This window comes from Rutidosis leptorrhynchoides, chromosome 5 (assembly GCF_046630445.1).
Source record: "Rutidosis leptorrhynchoides isolate AG116_Rl617_1_P2 chromosome 5, CSIRO_AGI_Rlap_v1, whole genome shotgun sequence".
Classification (NCBI taxonomy): domain Eukaryota; kingdom Viridiplantae; phylum Streptophyta; class Magnoliopsida; order Asterales; family Asteraceae; genus Rutidosis; species Rutidosis leptorrhynchoides.
In genome coordinates this window covers 140903568-140917691 of record NC_092337.1, presented here as the reverse complement: position 1 = coordinate 140917691, position 14124 = coordinate 140903568, and the positions used below count along the sequence as shown (strand labels likewise).

At 34.7% G+C, this 14124-nt stretch overlaps 3 protein-coding genes across 3 annotated transcripts; 1 reads left to right on the top strand and 2 right to left on the bottom strand.

Moving 5' to 3' along the window:
* The first annotated feature begins 9945 nt into the window (after positions 1–9945).
* Positions 9946–11159, top strand: LOC139849056 (uncharacterized). Its single transcript, XM_071838731.1, has 4 exons — positions 9946–10011; positions 10213–10335; positions 10438–10575; positions 10725–11159. Exons 1-4 carry the CDS (start codon positions 9946–9948, stop codon positions 11157–11159), a joined length of 762 nt encoding a protein of 253 aa, XP_071694832.1.
* Positions 11160–12225: 1066 nt separating this feature from the next.
* Positions 12226–13372, bottom strand: LOC139849055 (uncharacterized). Its single transcript, XM_071838730.1, has 2 exons — positions 12995–13372; positions 12226–12708 (listed from the first exon to the last, which is right to left on the bottom strand). The coding sequence occupies exons 1-2, from the start codon at positions 13370–13372 to the stop codon at positions 12226–12228; spliced, it is 861 nt and encodes a 286-aa protein (XP_071694831.1).
* Positions 13373–13377: 5 nt separating this feature from the next.
* LOC139849054 (protein FAR-RED IMPAIRED RESPONSE 1-like) lies at positions 13378–13908 on the bottom strand. Its single transcript, XM_071838729.1, has 2 exons — positions 13798–13908; positions 13378–13680 (listed from the first exon to the last, which is right to left on the bottom strand). Exons 1-2 carry the CDS (start codon positions 13906–13908, stop codon positions 13378–13380), a joined length of 414 nt encoding a protein of 137 aa, XP_071694830.1.
* Between the last annotated feature and the right edge of the window lie 216 nt (positions 13909–14124).

The following is a 14124-nucleotide window of genomic DNA, read 5'->3' as shown; positions in this document are numbered from 1 at the left end:
CATTTAATCATGTAAATATCAATCTCAATTAATATATATAAACATGGAAAAGTTCGGGTCACTACAGTACCTACCCGTTAAATAAATTTCGTCCCGAAATTTTAAGCTGTTGAAGGTGTTGACGAATCTTCTGGAAATAGATGCGGGTATTTCTTCTTCATCTGATCTTCACGCTCCCAGGTGAATTCGGGTCCTCTACGAGCATTCCATCGAACCTTAACAATTGGTATTTTGTTTTGCTTAAGTCTTTTAACCTCACGATCCATTATTTCGACGGGTTCTTCGATGAATTGAAGTTTTTCGTTGATTTGGATTTCATCTAACGGAATAGTGAGATCTTCTTTAGCAAAACATTTCTTCAAATTCGAGACGTGGAAAGTGTTATGTACAGCCACGAGTTGTTGAGGTAACTCAAGTCGGTAAGCTACTGGTCCGACACGATCAATAATCTTGAATGGTCCAATATACCTTGGATTTAATTTTCCTCGTTTACCAAATCGAACAACACCTTTCCAAGGTGCAACTTTAAGCATGACCATCTCTCCAATTTCAAATTCTATATCTTTTCTTTTAATGTCAGCGTAGCTCTTTTGTCGACTTTGGGCGGTTTTCAACCGTTGTTGAATTTGGATGATCTTCTCGGTAGTTTCTTGTATAATCTCCGGACCCGTAATCTGTCTATCCCCCACTTCACTCCAACAAATCGGAGACCTGCACTTTCTACCATAAAGTGCTTCAAACGGCGCCATCTCAATGCTTGAATGGTAGCTGTTGTTGTAGGAAAATTCTGCTAATGGTAGATGTCGATCCCAACTGTTTCCGAAATCAATAACACATGCTCGTAGCATGTCTTCAAGCGTTTGTATCGTCCTTTCGCTCTGCCCATCAGTTTGTGGATGATAGGCAGTACTCATGTCTAGACGAGTTCCTAATGCTTGCTGTAATGTCTGCCAGAATCTTGAAATAAATCTGCCATCCCTATCAGAGATAATAGAGATTGGTATTCCATGTCTGGAGACGACTTCCTTCAAATACAGTCGTGCTAACTTCTCCATCTTGTCATCTTCTCTTATTGGCAGGAAGTGTGCTGATTTGGTGAGACGATCAACTATTACCCAAATAGTATCAAAACCACTTGCAGTCCTTGGCAATTTAGTGATGAAATCCATGGTAATGTTTTCCCATTTCCATTTCGGGATTTCGGGTTGTTGAAGTAGACCTGATGGTTTCTGATGCTCAGCTTTGACCTTAGAACACGTCAAACATTCTCCTACGTATTTAGCAACATCGGCTTTCATACCCGGCCACCAAAAATGTTTCTTGAGATCCTTGTACATCTTCCCCGTTCCAGGATGTATTGAGTATCTGGTTTTATGAGCTTCTCTAAGTACCATTTCTCTCATATCTCCAAATTTTGGTACCCAAATCCTTTCAGCCCTATACCGGGTTCCGTCTTCCCGAATATTAAGATGCTTCTCCGATCCTTTGGGTATTTCATCCTTTAAATTTCCCTCTTTTAAAACTCCTTGTTGCGCCTCCTTTATTTGAGTAGTAAGGTTATTATGAATCATTATATTCATAGATTTTACTCGAATGGGTTCTCTGTCCTTCCTGCTCAAGGCATCGGCTACCACATTTGCCTTCCCCGGGTGGTAACGAATCTCAAAGTCGTAATCATTCAACAATTCAATCCACCTACGCTGCCTCATATTCAGTTGTTTCTGATTAAATATGTGTTGAAGACTTTTGTGGTCGGTATATATAATACTTTTGACCCCATATAAGTAGTGCCTCCAAGTCTTTAATGCAAAAACAACCGCGCCTAATTCCAAATCATGCGTCGTATAATTTTGTTCGTGAATCTTCAATTGTCTAGACGCATAAGCAATCACCTTCGTTCGTTGCATTAATACACAATCGAGACCTTGCTTTGATGCGTCACAATAAATCACAAAATCATCATTCCCTTCAGGCAATGACAATATAGGTGCCGTAGTTTGCTTTTTCTTCAATAACTGAAACGCTTTATCTTTTTATCATCATTCCATTCAAATTTCTTCCCTTTATGCGTTAATGCAGTCAAGGGTTTTGCTATTCTGGAAAAGTCTTGGATGAACCTTCTGTAGTAACCAGCTAGTCCTAAAAACTGGCGTATGTGTTTCGGAGTTTTCGGGGTTTTTCACTTTTCAACAGTTTCTATCTTTGCCGGATCCACCTTAATACCTTCTTTGTTCACTATGTGACCGAGGAATTGAACTTCTTCCAACCAAAATGCACACTTTGAAAACTTAGCGTACAATTCTTCCTTCCTCAATACTTCTAACACCTTTCTCAAATGTTCACCATGTTCTTGGTCATTCTTTGAGTAAATAAGTATGTCATCAATGAAAACAATGACAAACTTGTCAAGGTATGGTCCACACACTCGGTTCATAAGGTCCATGAACACATCTGGTGCATTAGTTAAACCAAACGGCATGACCATAAACTCATAATGACCGTAACGTGTTCTGAAAGCAGTCTTTGGAATATCATCTTCTTTCACCCGCATTTGATGATATCCAGAACGTAAATCGATCTTCGAATAAACCGACGAGCCTTGTAGTTGATCAAATAAGTTGTCAATTCTCGGCAGTGGATAACGGTTTTTGATGGTAAGTTTGTTCAACTTTCTGTAGTCAATACACAACCTAAATGTACCATCCTTCTTCTTGACAAACAAAACAGGAGCTCCCCATGGTGATGTGCTTGGTCGAATGAAACCACGTTCTAATAGTTCTTGCAGTTGGCTTTGCAGTTCTTTCATCTCGCTGGGTGCGAGTCTATAAGGAGCACGAGCTATTGGTGCAGCTCCTGGTACAAGATCTATTTGAAATTCAACGGATCGATGTGGGGGTAATCCCGGTAATTCTTTCAGAAATACATCGGGAAATTCTTTTGCGACGGGAACATCATTGATGCTCTTTTCTTCAGTTTGTACTTTCTCGACGTGTGCTAGAACAGCGTAGCAACCTTTTCTTATTAGTTTTTGTGCCTTCAAATTACTAATAAGATGTAGCTTCGTGTTGCCCTTTTCTCCGTACACCATTAAGGGTTCTCCTTCTTCTCGTACAATGCGAATTGCATTTTTATAACATACGATCTCTGCTTTCACCTTCTTCAGCCAGTCCATGCCAACTATTACATTAAAACTCCCTAACTCTACTGGTATCAAATCAATCTTAAATATTTCGCTACCCAGTTTAATTTCTCGATTCCGGCATATATTATCTGCTGAAATTAATTTAGCGTTTGCTAATTCGAGTAAAAATTTACTATCCAACGGCGTCAATGGACAACTTAATTTAGCACAAAAATCTCTACTCATATAGCTTCTATCCGCACCCGAATCAAATAAAACGTAAGCAGATTTATTGTCAATAAGAAACGTACCCGTAACAAGCTCCGGGTCTTCCTGTGCCTCTGCCGCATTAATATTGAAAACTCTTCCGTGGCCTTGTCCATTCGTGTTCTCCTGGTTCGGGCAATTTCTAATAATGTGGCCCTATTTTCCATATTTATAACAAACTACATTGGCATAACTTGCTCCGACACTACTTGCTTCGCCATTACTCGTTCCGACACCATTTGTTCCTTTCGTTCTGTTAACCCCTGGTCCGTAGACCTCACACTTCGCCGCGCTATGACCATTTCTTTTACACTTGTTGCAAAATTTGGTGCAGAACCCCAAGTGATACTTTTCACACCTTTGGCATAGCTGCTTCTGATTGTTGTTGTTGTTGCGGTTGTTATTGTTGTTGGGATGATTGTTGTAGTTGTTGTTGTTGTTGTTGTTGTTGTTGTTGTTGTTGTTGTTGTTGTTGTTGTTGTTGTTGTTGTTGTTGTTGTTGTTGTTGTTGTTGGGCCGTTTGTTGTAGTTGCGATTGATGTTGCGATTGTTGGGATAATTGTTGCGATTATTATTGTAATTGCTGTTGTTGTTGTATTGGTGATTCTTATCACCGTTTTCCTCCCACTTTCTTTTGACTTGCTTCACATTGGCCTCTTCAGCCGTCTGTTCTTTAATTCTTTCCTCAATCTGGTTCACTAGTTTGTGAGCCATTCTACATGCCTGTTGTATGGAGGCGGGCTCGTGTAAACTTATATCTTCTTGGATTCTTTCCGGTAATCCTTTCACAAACGCGTCGATCTTATCTTCCTCATCTTCGAACGCTCCCGGACACAATAGGCTCAATTCTGTGAATCGTCTTTTGTACGTGGTAATATCAAATCCTTGGGTTTGTAACCCTCTAAGTTCTGTCTTGAGCTTATTGACCTCGGTTCTGGGACGGTACTTCTCGTTCATCAAGTGCTTGAATGCTGACCACGGTAGTGCGTACGCATAATCTTGTCCCACTTGCTCTAGATAGGTATTTCACCATGTTAACGCAGAACCTGTGAAGGTATGCGTAGCGTACTTCACTTTGTCCTCTTCAGTACACTTACTTATGGCAAACACCGATTCGACCTTCTCGGTCCACCGTTTCAATCCGATCGGTCCTTCGGTTCCATTAAATTCTAAAGGTTTGCAGGCAGTGAATTCTTTGTAGGTGCATCCTACATGATTTCCTGTACTGCTAGATCCAAGGTTATTGTTGGTATGTAGCGCAGCCTGTACTGCGGCTATGTTTGAAGCTAGAAAAGTACGGAATTCCTCTTCATTCATATTCACGGTGTGTCAAGTAGTCGGTGCCATTTCCTTCAAAATAGTCAAATGGAACAAGTTAATCATACAGAATATTAAGAGTAGTTAATAGTATTTCGTAGCATAATATGAACTCATTTATAAAAGCTTTTTCTTCATATTAGCGTTTTATAAGTTTAAATTCGGGTAGTACCTACCCGTTAAGTTCATACTTAGTAGCTAATATACAATTCAACTACTACAATTCTATATGAAAAACTGATTATAATAATATTTCGCGTTCAAACTTTTATACAATATTTTACAAACTTACAATACCGCTTATTTTACATAAAGCATGAAATATAGCACACAATAACTTTGATACAAGATAGTTGTCAAGATAATTCTAGCTAGTACACAAGTCGTTCAGCAAAGGCAATAAAGACACGTAATTCATACGTTCAGAAACAAGTCATGCATTCTGGTTTTACTAGGACTACTTCCCATCCTTGGTCTTGTGGAACATAACCGTTATGGCCGTTGATAAGACAGCGTGTTGTAACGTCGTCAAATGGACGAGGGTTACGTAATGTCCAACAGTCCCGTAACAATCTAAAAACCTCATTTCTTACCCCAATTACCGACTCCGTCACTTGTGGGAACGTTTTGTTTAATAGCTGTAGCCCGATGTTCTTTTTCTCACTTTGGTGAGAAGCGAACATTACTAACCCGTAAGCATAGCATGCTTCTTTATGTTGCATGTTAGCCGCTTTTTCTAAATCATGAAGTCCTATATTCGGATACATTGAGTCAAAATAATTTCTTAACCCGTTGCGTAAAATAGCATTTGGGTTCCCCGCAATATATGCGTCAAAGTAAACACATCGTAACTTATGGGTTTCCCAATGTGATATCCCCCATCTTTCAAACGAAAGTCTCTTATAAACCAAGACATTCTTGGAACGTTCTTCGAATGTCTTACAAACTGATCTCGCCTTAAATAGTTGTGCCGAGGAATTCTGACCGACTCTAGACAAGATTTCATCAATCATGTCTCCGGGTAGTTCTCTTAAAATATTGGGTTGTCTATCCATTTTGTGTTTTTAAACTGTAAAATAGACAAGAGTTAGATTTATAAAAAATACTTATTAATACAAGCAATTTTTACATATATCATAAAGCATAAGCACACAATATTACATATATTACACCACACGAATACAACTATCTTATTCCGACTCGCTCGTTTCTTCTTCTTCGGTTTTGGTTCGTTTTGCCCAGTTTCTAGGGATATATGATGTTCCCCTAATACTAGCTGTCGTTTTCCACAACGGTTTAGAAAAACCTGGTGGTTTAGAGGTTCCCGGGTCATTGTTACAACTTAAGGACTTCGGGGGTTGACGATACATATAAAGTTCATCGGGGTTGGAATTAGATTTCTCTATTTTTATGCCCTTTCCCTTATTATTTTCTTTTGCCTTTTTAAATTCAGTTGGGGTAATTTCTATAACATCATCGGAATTCTCGTCGGAATCCGATTCATCGGAGAATTGGTAATCCTCCCAATATTTTGCTTCCTTGGCGGAAACACCATTGACCATAATTAACCTTGGTCGGTTGGTTGAGGATTTTCTTTTACTTAACTGTTTTATTATTTCTCCCACCGGTTCTATTTCCTCCTCCGGTTCCTCCTCTTCCGGTTCTGATTCTTCTTCCGGTTCTAATTCTTCTTTCGGTTCTTCTTCGGGAACTTGTGAATCAGTCCACGAATCATTCCAATTTACATTTGACTCTTCATTATTATTAGGTGAGCCAATGGGACTTGTTCTAGAGGTAGACATCTATCACATAATATCAAACGCGTTAAGAGATTAATATATCACATAATATTCACATGTTAAAAATATATAGTTTCCAACAAAATTTGTTAAGCAATCATTTTTCAAGTAAACACGGTCGAAGTCCAGACTCACTAATGCATCCTAACAAACTCGATAAGACACACTAATGCAAAATTCTGGTTCTCTAAGACCAACGCTCTGATACCAACTGAAATGTCCCGTTCTTATTGATTAAAAACGTTCCATATTAATTGATTTCATTGCGAGGTTTTGACCTCTATATGAGACGTTTTTCAAAGACTGCATTCATTTTAAAACAAACCATAACCTTTATTTCATCAATAAATGTTTAAAAAGCTTTACGTAGATTATCAAATAATGATAATCTAAAATATCCTGTTTACACACGACCATTACATAATGGTTTACAATACAAATATGTTACAACAAATTAAGTTTCTTGAATGCAGTTTTTACAAAATATCATACAAGCATGGACTCCAAATCTCGTCCTTATTTAAGTATGCGACAGCGGAAGCTCTTAATAATCACCTGAGAATAAACATGCTTAAAACGTCAACAAAAATGTTGGTGAGTTATAAGTTTAACCTATATATATCAAATCATAATAATAGACCATAAGATTTCATATTTCAATACACATCCCATACATAGAGATAAAAATCATTCATATGGTGAACACCTGGTAACCGACATTAACAATATGCATATATAAGAATATCCCCATCATTCCGGGACACCCTTCGGATATGATATAAATTTCGAAGTACTAAAGCATCCGGTACTTTGGATGGGGTTTGTTAGGCCCAATAGATCTATCTTTAGGATTCGCGTCAATTAGGGTGTCTGTTCCCTAATTCTTAGATTACCAGACTTAATAAAAAGGGGCATATTCGATTTCGATAATTCAACCATAGAATGTAGTTTCACGTACTTGTGTCTATTTTGTAAATCATTTATAAAACCTGCATGTATTCTCATCCCAAAAATATTAGATTTTAAAAGTGGGACTATAACTCACTTTCACAGATTTTTACTTCGTCGGGAAGTAAGACTTGGCCACTGGTTGATTCACGAACCTATAACAATATATACATATATATCAAAGTATGTTCAAAATATATTTACAACACTTTTAATATATTTTGATGTTTTAAGTTTATTAAGTCAGCTGTCCTTGTTAGTAACCTACAACTAGTTGTCCACAGTTAGATGTACAGAAATAAATCCATAAATATTATCTTGAATCAATCCACGACCCAGTGTATACGTATCTCAGTATTGATCACAACTCAAACTATATATATTTTGGAATCAACCTCAACCCTGTATAGCTAACTCCAACATTCACATATAGAGTGTCTATGGTTGTTCCGAAATATATATAGATGTGTCGACATGATAGGTCGAAACATTGTATACGTGTCTATGGTATCTCAAGATTACATAATATACAATACAAGTTGATTAAGTTATGGTTGGAATAGATTTGTTACCAATTTTCACGTAGCTAAAATGAGAAAAATTATCCAATCTTGTTTTACCCATAACTTCTTCATTTTAAATCCGTTTTGAGTGAATCAAATTGCTATGGTTTCATATTGAACTCTATTTTATGAATCTAAACAGAAAAAGTATAGGTTTATAGTCGGAAAAATAAGTTACAAGTCGTTTTTGTAAAGGTAGTCATTTCAGTCGAAAGAACGACGTCTAGATGACCATTTTAGAAAACATACTTCCACTTTGAGTTTAATCATAATTTTTGGATATAGTTTCATGTTCATAATAAAAATTATTTTCCCAGAATAACAACTTTTAAATCAAAGTTTATCATAGTTTTTAATTAACTAACCCAAAACAGCCCGCGGCGTTACTACGACGGCGTAAATCCGATTTTACGGTGTTTTTCGTGTTTCCAGGTTTTAAATCATTAATTTAGCATATCATATAGATATAGAATATGTGTTTAGTTGATTTTAAAAGTCAAGTTAGAAGGATTAACTTTTGTTTGCGAATAAGTTTAGAATTAACTAAACTATGTTCTAGTGATTACAAGTTTAAACCTTCGAATAAGATAGCTTTATATGTATGAATCGAATGATGTTATGAACATCATTACTACCTTAAGTTCCTTGGATAAACCTACTGGAAAATAGAAAAATGGATCTAGCTTCAACGGATCCTTGGATGGCTCGAAGTTCTTGAAGCAGAATCATGACACGAAAACAAGTTCAAGTAAGATCATCACTTGAAATAAGATTGTTATAGTTATAGAAATTGAACCAAAGTTTGAATATGATTATTACCTTGTATTAGAATGATAACCTACTGTAAGAAACAAAGATTTCTTGAGGTTGGATGATCACCTTACAAGATTGGAAGTGAGCTAGCAAACTTGAAAGTATTCTTGATTTTATGTAACTAGAACTTGTAGAATATATGAAGAACACTTAGAACTTGAAGATAGAACTTGAGAGAGATCAATTAGATGAAGAAAATTGAAGAATGAAAGTGTTTGTAGGTGTTTTTGGTCGTTGGTGTATGGATTAGATATAAAGGATATGTAATTTTGTTTTCATGTAAATAAGTCATGAATGATTACTCATATTTTTGTAATTTTATGAGATATTTCATGCTAGTTGCCAAATGATGGTTCCCACATGTGTTAGGTGACTCACATGGGCTGCTAAGAGCTAATCATTGGAGTGTATATACCAATAGTACATACATCTAAAAGCTGTGTATTGTACGAGTACGAATACGGGTGCATACGAGTAGAATTGTTGATGAAACTGAACGAGGATGTAATTGTAAGCATTTTTGTTAAGTAGAAGTATTTTGATAAGTGTATTGAAGTCTTTCAAAAGTGTATAAATACATATTAAAACACTACATGTATATACATTTTAACTGAGTCGTTAAGTCATCGTTAGTCGTTACATGTAAGTGTTGTTTTGAAACCTTTAGGTTAACGATCTTGTTAAATGTTGTTAACCCAATGTTTATAATATCAAATGAGATTTTAAATTATTATATTATCATGATATTATCATGTATGAATATCTCTTAATATGATATATATACATTAAATGTCTTTACAACGATAATCGTTACATATATGTCTCGTTTAAAAATCATTAAGTTAGTAGTCTTGTTTTTACATATGTAGTTCATTGTTAATATACTTAATGATATGTTTACTTATCATAGTATCATGTTAACTATATATATATATCCATATATATGTCATCATATAGTTTTTACAAGTTTTAACGTTCGTGAATCACCGGTCAACTTGGGTGGTCAATTGTCTATATGAAACATATTTCAATTAATCAAGTCTTAACAAGTTTGATTGCTTAACATGTTGGAAACATTTAATCATGTAAATATCAATCTCAATTAATATATATAAACATGGAAAAGTTCGGGTCACTACAACAATCTAGCCCGTCTAGGTTTTTTTTCCCTTCTTCAATCATTGTAAGTTTTAGCGTTTAAAAATTTTTATGTACTATATTAGTTTGCTGTTTCTATCTGTGTGTTATGGTTCTTAATACTTAGTCACATGTGATTGTTATATATAATCACATGTGATTGTTATATATATAATCACATGTGATTATCATAGATATAATTACATATTATTGTTATATATGATCACATGTGTTATTTTATTTACAGTATTCTTACTTGTATGACAACAAGAACATGAAAAAGGAAGATAAGCTGATGATAATCAAAGAAAGTGCTAATGCTTGGTTTCGATTTTTTCCAAAGCTTGCGTCACTCCGAAAAGTTGATCTTGTATGTTATTTCTGGCTTAAATTTGTAGGTCTATTTGCCTTTATATCATAATCAATTATTTGTGTTCTAATAATTTCTTTCTTTTTTGATTTTTTACAACAGGTATTTTTCCCAATCTGCAGACATGGGCATTTCTTTGTCTTGGTGATTGACATGAAAGTTTCCAAGCTCTACATACTTGACAACTCTTCGGTAGTTAAAAACTATGCTGCAAGATACGCCAAAGTTTTCAATCTTTTGGTTAGTGTTTATTATAATATCATTACTTGTACGTTTTCCACTTCAATATCAGTTTTTTTTGCTTCCCCTGTTTACACTTAATGTTTTTAAACATCTGCTCAATCATTAATTTAATAACTATTCATTTTTTATGATTTTGTTTTTTCCAGCTATATGCTTTTGCTGAACATCTGAAATTTCATAAGCATCCTTTTGCAAATCAAATTGAAAAATTAGAACGAATTAGGATTTCGCTGCCATGGAAAACAATAGATAATGTTGTGGATTGTGGCGTGTTTGCTATGTTCCACATGGACATGTTTAAACCAAGATCAGAGAATGAGTGGTCTGATGTATTGGTGCCTGAGTCGGCTGAACAAAAGAATCAGCTACGGAAGCTGAGGATTCGCTATCCATCGAAGATTTTGTCGCATGATCTAAACATACATGCTGAGCAGATGTTAAGAAATGCAAGAAATTTTGCCGCATTCCATGAAAAGAAAGATTATAGGAAGGTTATCATTTCTGCAAAACAATCAAGAGGTGACCGAGTTGAAAAAGCTAAAAATCAAGAGGTGCATGACCATCAATCTAATGAAGAGTGAAGTTTTTTGAAGATGTATTTTATTGTTCTGCTTTGATAGTTCAGTGTATGGTTAGATGTAGATGGTTGGAAAGATGTGTTTTGGTTAATGACTTGCTAGTGGTTAGATGTTGATGGCTCTTTTGGTCAAGATGTTTTTTGGTTAATGACATGCTACTTGATATTTTAATGCATGGTTTAGATGTTCATATATTTATTGTCTCTAATGCTTGGATGGTTATGATTCTTGGTGGTTGATGGTTGATTAAAAATACTATACAGCTACAAGTTATTCCTCATGCAATCACATGTGATTTTTGCATTTGCAATCACAAGTGATAATACATAACAATCACATGTGATATTACATATATAATCACTTGTCTTATTCAATCAAATCTGATGGTAATATAAAATCACATGTGATTGAACTACTTAATTACATGTGATTTTAGTATATAATCACAACCGTTAACATACTTTATGTGATATAAAATCACATGTGATTGAACTACTTAATCACATGTGATTTTAGTATATAATCACAACCGTTAACATACATTATGTGATATAAAATCACATGTGATTGAACTACTTAATCTCATGTCATTGTCTTATTCAATCAAATCTGATTGTAATATAAAATCACATGTGATTGAACTACTTAATCACATATGATTTTAGTACATAATCACAACCGTTAACTACATTCTTTTACAAATTGATTTTGCAAAGACCTCTCACCACCATTAGGACCCATCACATGGTTTTTGGGTTTAGGGACTAATTGATTTTACAAATGATTCTTAATGTCATTGGCTTTATTCAATCACATGTGATTATAATATAAAATCACATGTGATTGAACTACTTAATCACATGTGATTACAGTATATAATCACAACTGTTGATATACATTCTGTAAAATCAAAACCATAAATAAAAAATGTTCCAAACACATTAACAATTTTTAACAGTTGTTCTTGAAATAAAGTAACAAAATATAAAAAAATGAAAGTCAAACATTTAATAGGAACACCAAAATTAACAATTGTACTAATATAAAAAATAAAAAATAAAAAATAAAATCAACGTTTGTCTTTGTCACAACCCCTGCAATTGTGTTCATGTGATCCACAATTACTGCAAGTAATCTTTCTTTTTTTGCTTTCCAAAATTCCTTTCTCTTTTCCACTCATGAGACGCTTATCTTTTCCACAACCTTTGTATCTCCCAACCGGTGGGTTTTGTATGTCTAATGAATTAGGTTTTGAAACACCAACCATTTCTTGTATGACATCATCTTTTTTCTTAAACTGTTTTGGCACTTGAGCCTCAACTTCTTTCTTCACCATTTTAACTTTTTCAAGAAGCACTTGTAACATCGTTTCATCCTGCCCAATTAGTTCAACACAATTATCAACAACTGATGTGATTTCATTAATAGAATTTTGAACAGCAATGTTTTCGTTGCCATATCTGTTTCTCCTTGATCTTAACTCTGGTGGTATTATATCCCTTCTCCAACGCCTCATTATGTATTTTTCTGGGATTTCATCTATATTATCGTTCTTCAATACCCAAAAACAATGTCTACAAAGAAGACCAAATCTTAGATAGTGTCTACATGTACATATTATTGATCCATCTTGGCGGTTATGAAGTACCTTCATAATAAAAAAAGTATGAAACTGATGTATAAGCCAATCACAAATGATAATACCTATTTAAATATGACAACTGATGTATAAGTCAATCACAAGTGATAAGTACCTATTTAAACTATTTTAACAAGTGAGATTCAAACTATTGCACAAATGTTATTCCATACATGAAAAAATATGTAAATTAGTTTACCTTGTATTTGAAGAACTCTTTTTCTTCATTCGAGCCTTCCCTTTTATCCTCCATACTTGAGCCTTCATCTTTTTTCCCTTCATTCGAACCTTCATTTTTCTTCCCTTCATTCGAGCATTCCTTTCTCTTTTCCAATTTCTCTTTAACAACAAATATTTTCGTGTATTCCTCTTTGTCCATTTTATCCAACGAACATTTATACAAAGCTGCAACAATCTCTTGTTGAATAATCCGAAAAATTGTATTCGTGTATACCTTCGATGCATGTTTTTCAATTCTTAGCAACGTTAATAATTTTGGGTTTTTCTTGATTGTCTGTACATCCAAAGATTCTTGTTTTGACCTCTGTTTTAACATGGCAGATTCAAAGCCGTCCATAAAAGTCAACAGATTTGATGCAGATCTTGTAAAGTGTGAAAAAAAGCATTTTCACTCTCTGATCTTGAAGTAGTTCGCATCAAACCAAACATTTCAGTCTCGATGAAATATGCTGGTATCCAACTTGATCTAATATCAAACATATATTTGAACCAACTTTCATTCTTCAATGAAAAATCGTCCATCAACTTTTCCCATTTTTCTTCAAAAACAGTTGGTTCTATGTACATATTCCACACAATTTTATCAAATCTCTTCTTGAAGTCTTTTTCTTGTTTGTCTTTAATATTAGGATTTGCTTCTTGAATCTGTAATCACATTTGATTGGTTAATAATTCATATTAAGAAAATTATGTATATGTATCATTAACCATTTCAATCGCATGTGATTAGTTACATGTAGTCTTCAATAACAAAATTCATACCTTTGATGGCACCTTCCTCATAATGTGCCACATGCATAGTCTATGCTTTGCCGTCTTAAAGACATCTTTTATGGCTATCGCCATTGATTTATCCTGATCTGTCACAATCATGTTTGGCTCTTTCCCGAATGTCTTCATGAAGCAATTAAGTAGCCATTTGTAACTCTCGGCTGTTTCATCACTATCATTGCCGTAGCAACAGTGACACACCTACGGTGGTTATCTATTCCAGTAAATGGTACAAACTTGAGGTTGTACCTGTTAATAAAAAGACAATGTTAGAAACTCAGATAAGCCAAACAACCTGTCAATCACATGTGATTAGAA

Coding starts and splice junctions, on each gene's coding strand:
- LOC139849054 (XM_071838729.1), bottom strand. CDS start 13,908: ATGATTGTGACAGATCAGGATAAATCAATGGCGATAGCCATAAAAGAT. Junction 13,681..13,797: donor TGAGGAAGGTGCCATCAAAG/GTATGAATTTTG, acceptor ATGTGATTACAG/ATTCAAGAAGCAAATCCTAA.
- LOC139849055 (XM_071838730.1), bottom strand. CDS start 13,372: ATGGACGGCTTTGAATCTGCCATGTTAAAACAGAGGTCAAAACAAGAA. Junction 12,709..12,994: donor AAGAGTTCTTCAAATACAAG/GTAAACTAATTT, acceptor TGGGTATTGAAG/AACGATAATATAGATGAAAT.
- LOC139849056 (XM_071838731.1), top strand. CDS start 9,946: ATGGAAAAGTTCGGGTCACTACAACAATCTAGCCCGTCTAGGTTTTTT. Junction 10,012..10,212: donor TTTTCCCTTCTTCAATCATT/GTAAGTTTTAGC, acceptor TTTTATTTACAG/TATTCTTACTTGTATGACAA. Junction 10,336..10,437: donor CACTCCGAAAAGTTGATCTT/GTATGTTATTTC, acceptor TTTTTACAACAG/GTATTTTTCCCAATCTGCAG.